General features: G+C 41.7%; 1 protein-coding gene and 1 long non-coding RNA gene across 3 annotated transcripts in view; one reads left to right on the plus strand and one right to left on the minus strand.

Annotated features, from left to right (window-relative positions):
• Positions 1-10055: 10055 nt before the first annotated feature.
• thsd7aa (thrombospondin, type I, domain containing 7Aa) overlaps positions 10056-15001 on the plus strand; it is a 114056-nt gene continuing 109110 nt past the window's right edge. The window contains exon 1 of the mRNA XM_015955744.3: positions 10056-10503. Within this exon, the coding sequence (XP_015811230.3) occupies positions 10350-10503 (154 nt within the window). The 5' untranslated portion in view covers positions 10056-10349. The remainder of the gene's footprint in view (positions 10504-15001) is intronic.
• The window catches only part of LOC139073262 (uncharacterized), a 55955-nt gene continuing 51756 nt past the window's right edge, over positions 10803-15001 (minus strand). Inside the window, exons 2-4 of one of the 2 annotated variants that reach the window (XR_011521949.1) lie at positions 14895-14987; positions 14611-14659; positions 10803-11651 (exon numbers count right to left, since the gene is read on the minus strand). This is a non-coding gene — a long non-coding RNA (uncharacterized lncRNA). Of the gene's footprint in view, positions 11652-14610; positions 14988-15001 lie in introns of both variants that reach the window. The other variant, XR_011521948.1, reaches the window with a different exon arrangement.

A 15001-nucleotide genomic window follows, 5' to 3' on the forward strand; every position in this document is an offset into this window, starting at 1 on the left:
TCCTAAATGCAGGGAACCAGGGGAAACAGGAAAAACATACAGATAAACCGATTACTGAAGTGCTCAGGGCAAAAAACAAGGCGACTGATAGGAGATGGCAAACTAAGACTTCAAATGATAAACAAGGAAAGTCAGTGAATAACCACAGTGTGACTCATTGAACATGAGTACGATATGATAAAGCTTGGAAAATAACACTAACAAACTAATGGGTAGAAACCTGACACGCGAAAATAACTTGAATAAAAAAGACATACTGGGAAAACCCGAGGAACAGAATAGGGAGATAGGCAGATCGTGAACATCAGGGGTGGTGCACCATCGTAGTGGGGTCATCACAACGTGGTTTTCATCCTGGCCATGGAACGGTGGACGAAGGCTTTACACTCACTAGTGCTCTGGAGGCTCATTGGAGTTGGCCCAACTGGTCAACATGTGTTTTGTAGATCTTGAGAAGGCTGATGGCTGTGTCCCCAGTGGCACACTGTGGGGGATACTCACTGAGTATGGGATAGATGGCCCTTGACCTGGAGGAGAGTTACTACCTCAAGTGGAGGTGTTCATGTATCTGGAGGCCTTTTCACAAGTGAGGGAAGGAGGGAGTGGGAAACCAACAGGCGGATTGGAGCAGCATCTGCAGTAATGTCGACGTTATACCTGTCTGTTGTGGTAATGCGGGATCTAAGCTAGCATGCAAAGCTCTCACTTTACGAGACAATCTTCATCCAAATCCTCCTTAAGGTCATGAGTATCAAGCAGTGATCAAAGGAACAAGATCGTGAATTCAAGCAGCCAAAGTTTTCTCTGTCATGTGGCCAAGCTCAGACTAGAGATAGGCTAAGCTCAAGCATCCATGGCACGGCTCCTCAACGTTGAAAGGAACTGCCTACGAATGCCCCCTGAATCTATGACCAAAAATCGTTGCTGCAGAAATAATCTGATACTTGGATAGTGCGCTATTGTTTCAATCCTAAACTGTGGACCTGTTGTTAGTCTTTTGTTCTAGTTGATGTGAACTGTTTAACCCGGATGCTCTGTGCTGCCTTCCTTCCCTAAGAGGTTAGAACATATAGAAGGGTTGATTTGAAGTGTGGAGGCTGTGAAGCGAAACACAAAGCAACACTGGGCTCAATCGGGGTTGGCATGCCTGCCTGGTAATACAACTCCAACACCTGACCTGTAATGACTATTACTGGCTCTCTCTGAGGGACGGATCAGTAACAGGACCACCAGGGTGAGTATTTCTCTCATCCCCAAACTCCACTATTAATATCCACCTTCTGGCTGACATTGTCAGGGGGATTAAAGCGTCTGCAGCACATGTACACGTTTACGTGAAGTCAGAACAAGAAGTAGTGGTTTCAGATGTACAGGAAAGTACACCATACTGTGGAGTAGGTGTGTGTTTAAAGTTCAGGTGAACTTTAGTCCTGAAAGTGTTCTCTCATTTCTCCTGAGATTTAAACACACACAGTGTGACTCATTGCGTCTACTATAATTAGTGGTGGATTATCCACAGGGGGCGCTGTGGCTCCGCCCTCCCTAATGTGAAAGAACAAAAACAAATCCAAAAAGCAAAAAATCTTGTGGACTTGAAGGAGGTGTTAACTCAAAGCATGGCCTGCATCTTTTTCTCTTCTCTTACCAACATTTCTTTCTCTCTGCTCTCTTCTCTCTTTCACCGAGGTCAAACAATTCCTTTTTTAACTTTTCTCCGGCCCTACTCCACCTCTCATTCTCTTTATGTTGGTATTTTGTCAGTTTTTCAGGGTCTGCATCCCACTGGCGCTGCAGCTTTTCTGCAGCAGACAGCTGTGCCATTCCCTGTTAAATACGGTCATGTTGTTTTAATCTGTCTTTTTTTTAATTAAGTTTAAGAAACAAATGTAAAAATAAAAATACAAAAAGATTGAAAAACAACTTCCAATATATTCTAGCAATAGGTAATTTTCCTCTTATGTCCATGCTGTTTTCCACTGTGTTACTTGGTAACAGGTGATGGTAGCTCAGGGGTTAAATGTTTGCCCTGTCATTGGTGGGCCCTTCAAACTGTGTCCCCTACAGTCTTAAAGATTAAAGTCCCATAGTTCTCACACACACTGGTGAAATCAAAATTGTACTCTGCATTTGATCCATCTCTGTGGAGAGCAGTGAGCTGCAGACATGGCTGTGCTCTGGAACTATTTGGATGGTTTAACTCCCCAATCCAACCCCTTAAAGCTGAGTGTAAAGCAGGGAGGAATTGGGTACCATTATTAAAGTCTTGGGTATGACCCGACCGGGATTTGAACTCCGATCTCCCAGTCCCAGGTCACCTACTCTACCACTAGGTCACTGAGTCACATCAATTGTTGTGTCCTTGGGCAAGACACTCCACCCTCCTTGCCTGCTCTGTGGTCAGAAGGACCAATAGTACTAGAGTACGACCATGGACTTTTTCCAAAGTCAATTTTCGTCCCGTGCACTTTTTTACCATCCCAAAACATTTTTACGATGTTTTATCGACACTGGTTGAGCACCAGGAACAAGGGGAAAACAACCACTCGTGTTGAAGCCTGTTTCCCATTAGAACCACCCATAAGCTCATCTAATGGCTCTGCTGATACTTGCTAATGTGTGATTGGCCGTTCCTGCAACCTGTGTACTTGACAGTTCTGCATTCTTGACATTGCATTAAAGAGCCTCTAGGCTGTTTTATACATATTATTTGTATACTTACTGTAAAGCTAATAATAATAATAATAATAATAATAATAATAATAATAAGATTCCTGGAAACCCAACAATCCAAGAAATCCAGAAGACTGTTCTTCTCGGAAGTGCCCACATCATCAGAAGGACGCTTTCCATAAACTAACCCTGAAACTGCCTTAGAAGCATGGATTGATTCTGGCACTTCAGTGAAAGCATACAAATATACAAAAAAATATAATAATAATAATAATAATAATAATAATAATAATAATAATAATAATAATAATAATAATAATAATAATAATAATAATTATTATTATTATTATTATTATTATTATTATAATGCTATTATCATATAAGATAATGCATTTAACATCATTTAACTTTCAGTCACAGCTGAAGTCAACCCCCAAGTCCTCCTCTGGTGCCCAAGCTAGGGTTATCATGTTCCTAGAGTCCTACTGCCCTCTAGTGGGTAGAGCGTTAACTCTTCAGCCATGGCTTCAAAGTCCAATGCAGTGATGTCACCTTTCTCATAGTTTTTAACAGACAATAAAATTTAGGGATTTTTATTTTTCCACATGAAATGAAAAATAAGTGAGTTAGCTTTCATCATATTTTTCAGTGACATAGGATTATAGTGTTCAGCAAGTTACTTTGAAAATTTAATCAGTTACAGTTACTATTTCTTCAAAAAGGAATTGAGTTAGTAACTGAGTTGAAAGTAACCAGGAAAAGTAACTGTTGCATTACTTTTTAAAAATAAAAACATGCAATTAAATTGGAATCCAATCTTAACAGAAACGTAGTACATGTGTTATAAGTCACTGCAACATTTATGTAAACATGACTGAATAACTAAAATAAGAGAAAGAATGGTTCTTTTAGCGGCTCGCCAGATAAAAATCACAAGGCGCTTCACAAGCACGATTTATTAGAAAAATTATTTTAAAAAATTATAATGAAAAATAGAGAAAAAAAAGGATAAAAATAAGAAACATTTAAAAAAAGGAAAAGATGTGAGTCAGAAAAATACAGAATTGACAGAACCAGCAGCATGAAAAGAAGCTGGTGAGGAAGAAGAGGATGAACAGGACGTTGCACCAAAGCCTGAACAGGTGAGTTTCAGCTGCTTTTTAAAGGAGATCACTGAGTCCACTTATCTCTGGCTCAGGGGGAGAGAGCTCCAGAGTCTGGGGGCCACAGCAGCAGATGTGCGTTTGGGGGGCTTGAGTCAGAAATAAGCGAGCACTTAAAGCTACAAAAACAAATCTGCCAAACAAGTTGGCTAAAACATTTCTTTCATACATTCTAACCTGGAATATCTATAAATATACTATGATGATTAGAACAAAACAAACAAAAACGTAACAAGGTGGTTCTTGTGCATTTGTCTGAAAACCTCAGACAATAACACGGCTCGGTCCGAAACCAATGATTGGACCATCCTGTTGTCTGTCTCACTGAACCACCGCGTTTCCCTGGGTTTTCCCTTCATTACACACACGCACATTTTGCAAAAGAACACCACTGGTGTGAGCAGTTTTCCGCTCAATGATATTAGAGAAGGAGAAACAGCCGGCTGATACCACTTCAATGGATGTGGCTAGAATTCTTCAAACTAGCCAAATAATCTAATTTTTGATTTATTTGCTAGTTTTAAGAATTCTATGAAAGCACATTTTGATTACCCCATTGACAGATTGTTTTACCCTTCACCAGGGTCAGTTGGTCGCCCAGTGAGGGGCAATAAAACTATGTTTTTAATTCCAGTAATCATTGGAAAATAACAAAATGCACACTGACCGTTTGAAATGGCGTTTCTTTCTGTTGTTTGTATGTTTTTGTAATTTTCTTTAGTCTTAGATCAGAAACAAAATGTCTTTCTTTTCAGAAAAGTTTGAATCGATCACTTTCCTGATTCAAACACATTGATCGTTCTGCGTTTGACTAAATGTAGGAGCCTATTGACCCATTTACAATTTGGCCGTCTTTCCCCTCACACACCCCAGCCGAGTCCCTGGTGCGGCACCGATTCAGGCATCAACTCTTTAATGACCTGGATTTTTTTTCACACCACCAGTCCTAGTGGGCTCGAAGAACACACACAATTCTACTGACCCATTTATTGAGAGTACGTCCATTTTCTGGTTGCAGAAAGTCATGAAAGAAAAGTGCTGCTTCTTTTTATTTATGTTATTAAAATAATAAAAAAGACCATTTCTTTTCTCTCAGCTGAAGATAAATCTGCATATTTAAATATGTTTACATAAAAATGAAGGTAACAAATCTAGTCCTATAATCTCATTCAGTTAAACATGACTTATGTGGGTGATGTGGACACTGATCTTATTTTATTTAATCCCCTGCTCTTCATTTCCTCCACATCTCTCTGATTCCCTCCGTAGATGCTCAGTGGAGAAACTGCAATTGTGAGACTATCTATGTTATTTCCAGATTTGAGTTTGGAATCAAATGTTTAAAGCCATGCACATGAAGTTTGAACCTGATCAAATGAAAATGTTTATGAAATAGAGGCTTGTTGTTTTTTCCATGCAGGCTGTTTTCACGCCCAAGGGCAGAAACACGGAAACCCACATGTTCCATAACTCTGTGATGTATAAAAATCCAGCATGGAGCACGTGACTGGAGTTAAGCAGCATGACAGGCAGTGAGTATGATTACACCAGACCTGGAAGTTCTTGTCTCTGGGAAGGAATACTGTAGTAGAGCTCCCATTGGTAGAGCCCTGCAGATGCTGGGGGGTCGCAGGGAGTGCAGCGGGGGTTTGGGGGATGGGGGATGGGGAAACGAGCGGGAGCATGAGTGACAGATGAAAAACCCGCCTGCATGGTTCCTCAAAACCTTGTTATGGCTTGTGCTCCATCAGCTGTAATTAATGCTGCTGCTTACCGTAAGTCCTGTCACCGAGCCTCCACGGGATCCGTTTCGCCTCCTCCTGCTGTACTCCAGCCTCAGAGCAGAGGACCGGTTGGTGTTCCCAAAGAGCAGATAATCATCCATCATGATGAACACATTTATTTATTTATTGTTTGTTTGTTTGTTTGTTTGATAGATAGATAGATAGATAGATAGATAGATAGATAGATAGATAGATAGATAGATAGATAGATAGATAGATAGATAGATAGATAGATAGATAGATAGATAGATAGATAGATAGATAGATAGATAGATAGATAGATAGATAGATAGATGATAGATAGATAGATAGATAGATAGATAGATAGATAGATAGATAGATAGATAGATAGATAGATAGATAGATAGATAGATAGATAGATAGATGATAGATAGATAGATAGATAGATAGATAGATAGATAGATAGATAGATAGATAGATGATAGATAGATAGATAGATAGATAGATAGATAGATAGATAGATAGATAGATGATAGATAGATAGATAGATAGATAGATAGATAGATGATAGATAGATAGATAGATAGATAGATAGATAGATAGATAGATAGATAGATAGATAGATAGATAGATAGATAGATAGATGGATAGATAGATAGATAGATAGATAGATAGATAGATAGATAGATAGATAGATAGATAGATAGATGATAGATAGATAGATAGATAGATAGATAGATAGATAGATAGATAGATAGATAGATAGATAGATAGATAGATAGATAGATAGATAGATGATAGATAGATAGATAGATGGATGGATGGATGGATGGATGGATAGATAGATAGATAGATAGATAGATAGATAGATAGATAGATGATAGATAGATAGATAGATAGATAGATAGATAGATAGATAGATAGATAGATAGATAGATAGATAGATAGATAGATAGACAGACAGATAGATAGATAGATAGATAGATAGATAGATAGATAGATAGATAGATAGATAGATAGATAGATAGATAGATAGATAGATAGATAGATAGATAGATAGATAGATAGATAGATAGATAGATAGATAGATAGATAGATTGACTGACTGACTGACTGACTGATTGATTGGGTGATTGATTGATTCAGATACAAACAGCCCTGGTGTTTCTTTCAAATCTGAGCAATCTGTTACTTTTTATTTTTATTTTAGCAAATGCTCAGCATAAAAATAAGAATTTAACTAAGACTGGTTTAAATTATTTTCCTACAGATTAACTAAGGGCAAAGAGCTTCAAAATATATATATTTTAAAATATTTATCGGCTCTTCTGAAGGGTTTCTGTGTAAATGTTTTTCTCAGACTCAGTTCTCAGGTTTTGGGCCAATCAGAACGGACTGTTGTTTATTAATATTAGAACAATTAAGATCTGATCCGCGAACACAGAGAAACGCCAGCAGCCAGCCCCTAGAGTCAGATTCCTCAAAGGGCTTCCCCTCACCTTACCTTAATTATGGTGGGCTACCCCCATTAAACAGGATTCATGTAATCAAACCTCCACATTTCTTTTCAGATTTAAAGGAACGATAGATAATAATTTTACAATAAATAATCACAAAACAGTCTAATGTCTCATGTTGGAAGAAAGGTTATACTGAAACAGATTTCCTTCTACGTCAACTGGAGGGTTGCCAGTTTTTCTCCTTTCAAAATGGTCAACTAAGAACTAGTTTTCATTCACAATCTGTAAGCCTGCAAGGCTGCCAAATCTGTGCTGAGCTGGTGCTGTTGTGCCGGCATTTGTAATTCAATAACGGCACACAAAAACTTCCCGAGTTGTTTAAAGAAATGAAGCTGGTAAACAGGAGCGACCCAGAAGTTATTTATCGTGCCTTAGCCACAAAAGTGGCATACACCTTAAGCCCTGGATCGCACATATGTTGTTCTTCAATTAAAATGAAAAGTAGTGCTGGGTGTTTTGACCACGCCTGTCACGTACTTTGAGATTTATCAGTTTGTAAAAGTTTGTAATTAGCATGACGACAAATCAGACGTTGGTACATCGCACCACATAATCTACTCTACCCTAGAGTAGCTGCTGCTTTCCATATGGTCAGATTTATAGTCATTCTTTCCTCCTGAAGGAAGGATTTGAAGTTTGCTGAACTTACAGCCATTTTTTCTCTGCTTTTCTCTGTGTCTAGTTCCACAACATCAATTTGGTGATGCGCCTTTGTAGTCCTAGGCGTATATTCAAACAAAAATTAATTAACCCCGCCGTTCAAAAATAAGCCAGTTCTTGGCATTAAAATACACCTTTAAAATTCCCAGACATCATGTGTGAAATCCATGGCACATAACAAACGGATGTAGAAAATAGCGTTTGTAGCCCCTTTGACTTGCATTCGTTTCTTAGTTCTTCTGGGGACCCATGGTCCAGATATAGGTGGGCGTGACTTAGGTGCCCTATACAGATGTCAATCACAGAGCGTGTGCACGCACACCTTCGGGAGTACCTGGACTGATGCAGAGTGCGCGAGGGGTCACATTTTCAGATTTTTAATTGTTTAAAAGTTTTAAAACCATTTATCACTTTAATTCCGTTTCACAATCATCTGCTACTTTGTGTTAGGTACATGGTTTTAAGGTGTCAAAGCGCGATAATGTTTAAAGGGTTATGAATACTTTTGCAAGGCACTGTACAAGTTTAAATTTTGACTTTTAATGTCAACATGAATAAAGAAAGAAATGAAAATTTCATCCATCCATTTTCAGCCACTTATCCAGGGTCGGGTCTCAGGGGCAGCAGCCTATGCAGAGAAACCCAGACTTCCCCAGCTCCTTGGGTCAGCCCCTCCAGGGGATCCCCAAGGTGTTCCCTGCCCAGGAGAGAGACATAGTCCCTCCAGCGTGTCTTAGGTCTTTATTTAGGTCTTCTCCCGGTTGGACACGCCTGGAGAACCTCACCAGGGAGGCGTCTAGGAGGCATCCTAATTAGATGTCGAAGCCACCTCAACTGGCTCCTCTCGATGTGGAGGAACAGCGGATCTACTCCGAGCCCCTCCTGGATGGTTGAGCTTCCCACCCTATCTCTAAAGGAGAGCCCAGCCACCCTGTGGAGAAAACTAATTTCAGCTGCTTGTATCCACGATCTGGTTCTTTCCGTCACTACCCAAAGTTTGTGAAAAAAGGCGAGGGTGGGAACGTACAGCGACACTGACCGAGAGCTTTGTCTTCTGGCTCAGCTCTCTTTTCACCATGACAGACCGGTACAACGCCCACATCACTGCAGATGCAGCACCAATCTGCCTGTCGATGTCACGCTCCAGCTTTCCCTCACTCGTGAACAAGACCAGAGATACCTAAACTTCTCCACTTGGGGCAGAACCTCATCTCTGACCTGGAGAAGGCATTCTACCCTTTTCCGACTCAAGACCGTGGTCTCAGGCTGCAAACTGCTCCAGTGAATGCCAAAGATCACATTCTGATGAAGCCAACAGGACCACCTGATCCTCAGGCCACCAAAACAGATGTCCTCAACACCTTGGCTGCACCTACAAATCCTGTCCATAAAGGCTCGGCTGCGGCCTTTCTGCGTGGAGTTGCGTGTTCTCCCCATGCATGTGTGGGTTTCCTCCGGGTACTCCGGTTTCCCCCACAGATCACAACATGACCTACAGGTTATAAATTGTAAGTCGCTTTGGATAAAAGCGTCTGCTAAATGAATAAACATAAACATAAAGGTTATGAACAGAATCGGAGACAAAGGGCAGCCTTGGCGGAGTCCAACTCTCGCTGCCGGCAATGCAGACCAAGCTCTGACACCGGTCATAGAGGGACCCCGCAGGCCTGGTACCCCATACACCCCACAGGGCCTCCTGGAGGCGGTCGAACGCCTTCTCCAAATCCAAATAAAAATAATTTTTTTTTTAAATTATTTTGAAACACTTTGTGCTATAAAACATTTCTACTGCAATTTAATAAACGCTTAGAGGAAATATAAGATATATTTAATGGCTTAATAATTTATGTAGAAATGTTTTATTTATATTTATTTATTTTTTAATCATTAATAAATTTATTACATTGTTGTGACATGTAGTGTTTCAGTGAGACATTGGGGACTACGATTAGCTCCTGCCTGTCTAAGGGTAACGTGTTACTTTATAAACAGCGCTCCATACTGTTTGGTTTATTTTGAGATCATTTATTTCTCCTAATAATGAAAACTGCTACACCTGATGCCTTTGAGATTGGCAGGTTTTCAAAGTCAGTTTTAGGATGGTGGTCTCTTTTATGAGTAAACAAAACATTTTACATCAACCAGAGCAGAAGGGCTTCACTGGATCTGTTGAGAGGGCAAGAGGAAGAGGGGGGATGGAGGAGGGAGGAGAGCATGTGTGCTTGTGTGTAAGAGAGAGAGAGAGAGAGAGAGAGAGGGAGAGAGAGAGGGAGAGAGAGAGGGAGAGAGAGAGGGAGGGAGGCTCTGCATCAAAGCAGCATGCAGCAGCAGCAGCAGCAGCAGCAGAAGCAGGCTGGGCTTTCTGATCCATTGTTCCTGGTTGTGCTGCTGCCGGACTTCATTGTTCCTCGTTAGGAAGCTCAGAGAAGAAGGAGGGCATAGGGAGAAAACGCTGGGAGCCTTCCGCTTTGTTTGCTCTGGATTATTTCTACTTGGACACACTATTGTTGTGGACAAAAGAGGGACTTCAGCACTCCCGGGCTGGCTCTTCCTACTGACTGCATTGGGGTCTACAGTACCAAGTGGGGACTATGGGTCTGCCTGGGAGGACCCGGTTTCTACTGGGGCTGTTCGAGCACCCTGTAAGCTCCTGTTTGTGGAGGTTAGCGCTGCTCTTTCTCTCCATGTGGACTCTAGATGCACAAACCGCAGTGGAAACTAAACCCTTCTACATCTGGCAGACAGGTATGGTCCATCTCCTGTCCCCATCACACCTCCTGGGTCTGGGGATTCCCAGTTTGGGTTCCAGTCTCACTCTGCTCATCCCCTATTCCTTTATAAGGGAAGCTCGGCGCTCTTGTACTGCTCCGTCATCCATTAAATCTCATTAAATCTTTTGGTCTTTCCACACACGTAGAAGTTTATGCCAGAGCCTCCTCTTCCTCACCAGGGTGATGGAGCCGTCTTGCTACAGTATCATGTGAGAACATGTTTACTGCAGTCCCAGATGGGAACGTCTCTTGACCCCAGAATGGGTGTTGAAGGTGTAAGGTGTGGAGCTGCTCTTGGGCAGAGCGTCCTCCTGGAGGCAGCTGGGAGTCTTCAGCTGCCCCATTGCTTGTTGGACTCATTTATCACAGTCTGTGTGTGTGTGTGTGTGTGTGTGTGTGTGTGTGTGTGTGTGTGTGTGTGCACTGATTAGAAACTGTATACACTCAATAATAGCAGCGCAACCACCAGCAGCCCTGACACTGGTGTAGAAGTGGAGGTGGTGGTGCAGCAGTGATGGGTGGTGCCGACCCCTCGGCCGTGAGAGAGGAGCACATGGTCACAAGGACAATATTGATGGATGGTGCGGTGATTGGATGGAAGATGAGGGGGAGGAGTGATGATTGGAGAAGGAGTGGGGTATGGATCTCCATCGACCCATCGGGATAGAAGAGCCTCTGGTGCATCTGGAGATCAATGTCCTCCTTCTCTCCTGTTTAATGTTTTAGCTCGTCTCCATCCTCCAAAGGCTTCACTGAGATCTTACTCCACATTCCCGGAGCAGGAAAGGGCTGGTCTGGAATCATCTCTTGTTTAGTTTTATAGAAGTGTGAGAAAACAAACCAGCCCTGAAAAAAACACCAGATGCTTTTATTACAGCTGTTTGTTTTCAACAGATTTATTAATGTAAACAACAGGAAGTGCCCCTCCTTTCAGAGCAGTGCCCTCCTTTCATTACTAGTCTTAATAAGCCCCTCCCACAATCCCACAACATCTCAGCTGAGGGAAATACAAGTTTTTGTCTTTTTGACCTAAAATGTTTGAGGATTTCTTTTAAAGTGGTTCTGGTTCTGACTGGAGGTGTTCTCCCCATCATCTGCATCCTCCTATCTTCCTGTAGACATCTGAGAAAATAAGAAAACATCCCTGTTGGCGTGTGTAAAAGGTTCTTTATGATGTGACTTCCTGTTGGAATACGTAAACAAAAAAACAAAAACTATAAAATATACTATAAAATATTTTATTCAGTTATAGTATGTTAGAGGCGCAGTGGCAGAGGAGTTAAGTGCTCATCCCGTAACCGGAGGGTTGCAGGTTTCTGTTGCAGTCGTTGCGTCCTTGGGCAAGTCACTTCCCCTCCTGTCCTGCTGGTGGTGGTGCCTGTGTATGACAGCCTCGCCTCTGTCAGTGTGCTCCATGGCAGCTGTGGCTACATTGTAGCTCATCACCACCAGTGTAAGAATGTGTGTGTGAATGACTGTTGTAAAGTGTCTTGGGGGGTTTAGGGTTAAGGAGCTATAAATACAGACCATTTACTATTTACTGGATTCATTTTCGAAAAGAGCTTTATGGACAAAGAGAGCTGACATTAATTAAAAAAATGTCGAGCATGTAAATAGAACAAAACACAAACAACAAAGGGTCCGTTAGTCTCTGCTGTGATGAATCACTGGATTAAAACTGGATTATTTGCATTCCTTGCAGAAATGCTGTTTGAATGCTTGTAAAACATGCCAGATGAAACTGCTCAAGAACTGAGGTGAAGCTAAAACGGAGCTAAAATTGTTTTAAAGTTAGGCTCCACCCACTTGGTCACTGTGACTAGTGCCTTTAAAATTAGGCTCCACCCATTTGCTCACAATTTCTACTATGTCTATTATATTTATATGTATTCTGAAAATCTGCGGCACTGCAAATGAAGGCGCGACATGAGTAATCAGTAAGCCAACGAGGAAGATAATGAGAGGAAAACTGCAGAAATTGTTGAGCTTCATAACAGTATTTGAAACATCAATACCAAAAAAACATCATGTCCATGTCCTGAATGTTTTCATACCAAATTTGCTTAAAAAGCTGAAAAACAGTTAATAGAAAGATGGCAAAAGGTGAAAAAATGGATACTTTTGTTTGAATGCTGAAGCATTCAATCAAAATGTAAATATTTTCATTTTCCAGCGCTGCGAGAACAGGAAATGAATGATTATTGATCATTTCTGCTCCATATCTGAACAGCTTGATTGCTGACACCCTGAACAGAAATCCCTGCCGATTTTCCGGGCTCTACCTCCCACCGTGTTAGAGCAGGGAGGAGATTAAGGAGGGAAACCGGAGCAGATTGGCCAGACAAAGTTAACCTAGATTCAGTCGTGTTTATGAGCCGACTCCTGGCTGTCTGAGGCTCGTTGGACGACGTAGAACTTGAGTAAAAAACTCAACGTTTGGAGATTTGGAGCAAAACTATAAACTGGATTTGGTTCTTCTAAGGAACCAGCATGGATCCGGGCAGACTTCCTGTCCCTGGGTTACAGACTGAATCAGGACCAGCACATACCGGACTACCTGGTCAAATCCTATAAAAACCTACTATCTCTGTCCTGCAAAAACATGGCTGAGTGAGGAGTCAGATTCTCTCCCACCTAAAGGCTGCTGCTCCTCTGCTGATGGGCACCAGCAGGTCAGAGCACACGTCACCATCTCACCTGTTTAACTGACCTTCTTCAGCTTTGTACTGCATCACATCTTTTAAGGCCTCAGCAGCTAGGTGAAGCTGAAGCTGAGTGATGATCAGGATTTTGCTGTGGCCGTCCACTGATTGACTGATGTGATGCATTCATGTTTCTTTAAGGTTTTAGAATTTTTATGTGTATTTGGTCTCAGATGTTTATTTCAGCACTTTGGTCGAGATAGCTGTGTTCAAAGTGCTCCACAAACAAAGTGGATTCGATCATCAGATGCATCTTTTCTTTTAGCTCAGAGGTAGATTATAAAAGTGGTTTTATGGTAACATGCTTTAGGAGTTCTTTTGTATTGTTTGGATGAGATCGGAACAGTCTGCTCAGACTTCAGGCCTGAAACCCTTTTGTTGTTTGACCGAACGGTCAGAGCAGTCATTGTCTTCTGAGGGCGACGCGTACCCATCTCCACCCCACCATGGTATCTATCTATCTATCTATCTATCTATCTATCTATCTATCTATCTATCTATCTATCTATCTATCTATCTATCTATCTATCTATCATCTATCTATCTATCTATCTATCTATCTATCTATCTATCTATCTATCTATCTATCTATCTATCTATCTATCTATCTATCTATCTATCTATCTATCTATCTATCTATCTATCTATCTATCTATCTATCTATCTATCTATCTATCTATCTATCTATCTATCTATCTATCTATCTATCTGATATAACCAGTAGGCTGTCAGCTCTCCATCACTGCTCTATACCCTGGTATGTAATTGTTCAGGTCCTCCCAGTCCCTCATCAGCACCATGCCCCAGGTGACCAACACTCAGCTGATACTGACGTTTTCATTATTGAACCTTAACTACATGTGATTGTCTAGTTATAACATAGGTCTCCACAGTTTCTTGAACAAATAAATGATTTTTGTTGATTCCTTTATTTCTATTACAGCCCATGTCGTATTGAATAGTTGTTTAATCCCTATTCTCAGTAGTGTGTATGCATCTGTGTGCGTGTGTGTGTGTGCGCGCGCGCGTGTGTGTGTGTGTGTGTGTGTGTGTGTGTGCGCGCACGTGTGTGTGTGTGTGTGTGTGTGTGTGTATAACAGCACTACAATACCCCTGCTGGGCTTTTGTCTGGGAGGGTTTTGTTGTTTTAAACACCTGAGTGCTCCCTCACTGACCCAGCTTGAGCAGGGCTATTAGAGCTGATGGAGGCAGGTGAAACTGTCTGTTTACACCAAGCTTCATGAAGTGCCAAATTGCCGCCATTACTCTGTGAGAGTCTGAAGAGCATGGATTCAGCTGTTGTGTTCTGCATGGCGGGTCGCCCTGTTTGGAGTGTGTGTGTGTGTGTGTGTGTTTGTGTGTGTACACACTCCACCTACCTCAGCGCAATGTCTTTGTCTCGCTGCCATCACTAATCTCTCCTCTCGTCTGCTTCACACAAAAACAGAATTAATAATTACAGACTTTTATACCTGAGCATGCTCAAAAAGTAGAGTGACAGAAAACACACATGCACACACGCACACGCACACGCACACACGCACACGCACACACGCACACACACACACACACACACACACACACACACACACACACACACACACACACACACACACACACACACACTCACGATGGGCTTTGTGCTGGATGGTGTGTGACGCACCTCATTACTCCCAGTGAGAGGGCTGACAGCGGGGGATGGTGGTGGTGGTGGGGGGTGCTGCTGTCAGAGTTCCACCCACGGGTCGTGCAGAGGCTGAGGAATTAAAG

This window comes from Nothobranchius furzeri, chromosome 11, assembly GCF_043380555.1.
Source record: "Nothobranchius furzeri strain GRZ-AD chromosome 11, NfurGRZ-RIMD1, whole genome shotgun sequence".
Classification (NCBI taxonomy): Eukaryota; Metazoa; Chordata; class Actinopteri; order Cyprinodontiformes; family Nothobranchiidae; genus Nothobranchius; species Nothobranchius furzeri.